General features: G+C 38.4%; 1 protein-coding gene across 1 annotated transcript in view; it reads left to right on the top strand.

Moving 5' to 3' along the window:
* LOC119588132 overlaps positions 1–161 on the top strand; it is a 4,477-nt gene extending 4,316 nt beyond the window's left edge. Inside the window, exon 4 of the mRNA XM_037936840.1 lies at positions 88–161. Within this exon, the coding sequence (XP_037792768.1) occupies positions 88–161 (74 nt within the window). The remainder of the gene's footprint in view (positions 1–87) is intronic.
* The last annotated feature ends 63 nt before the right edge of the window (positions 162–224 follow it).

Genomic DNA, 224 nt, shown 5'->3' with positions numbered 1-224 from the left:
CAAACGATAAACAAAAAAACTCATCAATTTTGGGGAAATATGTTTCGAGTGGACATCCCAACCCTCGATAAAAAAATCACTTTGAAGATAATGCAACGATGAACGCAAAGGTTACGCTAAGGACCCAAACACCCAAGCAGGTGGATTCTCCCCTGCAGTGATGCAAAACAGGGTCAGTCATAATTAAGGGTTTGAGAAAATATTAGGAAGAACCTTTAAAAAAA

Source organism: Penaeus monodon, chromosome 23 (genome assembly GCF_015228065.2).
Source record: "Penaeus monodon isolate SGIC_2016 chromosome 23, NSTDA_Pmon_1, whole genome shotgun sequence".
NCBI classification, from domain to species: Eukaryota; Metazoa; Arthropoda; class Malacostraca; order Decapoda; family Penaeidae; genus Penaeus; species Penaeus monodon.
Note: the sequence above shows the minus strand (reverse complement) of the source record. Positions and strands in the feature narration are given on the sequence as shown.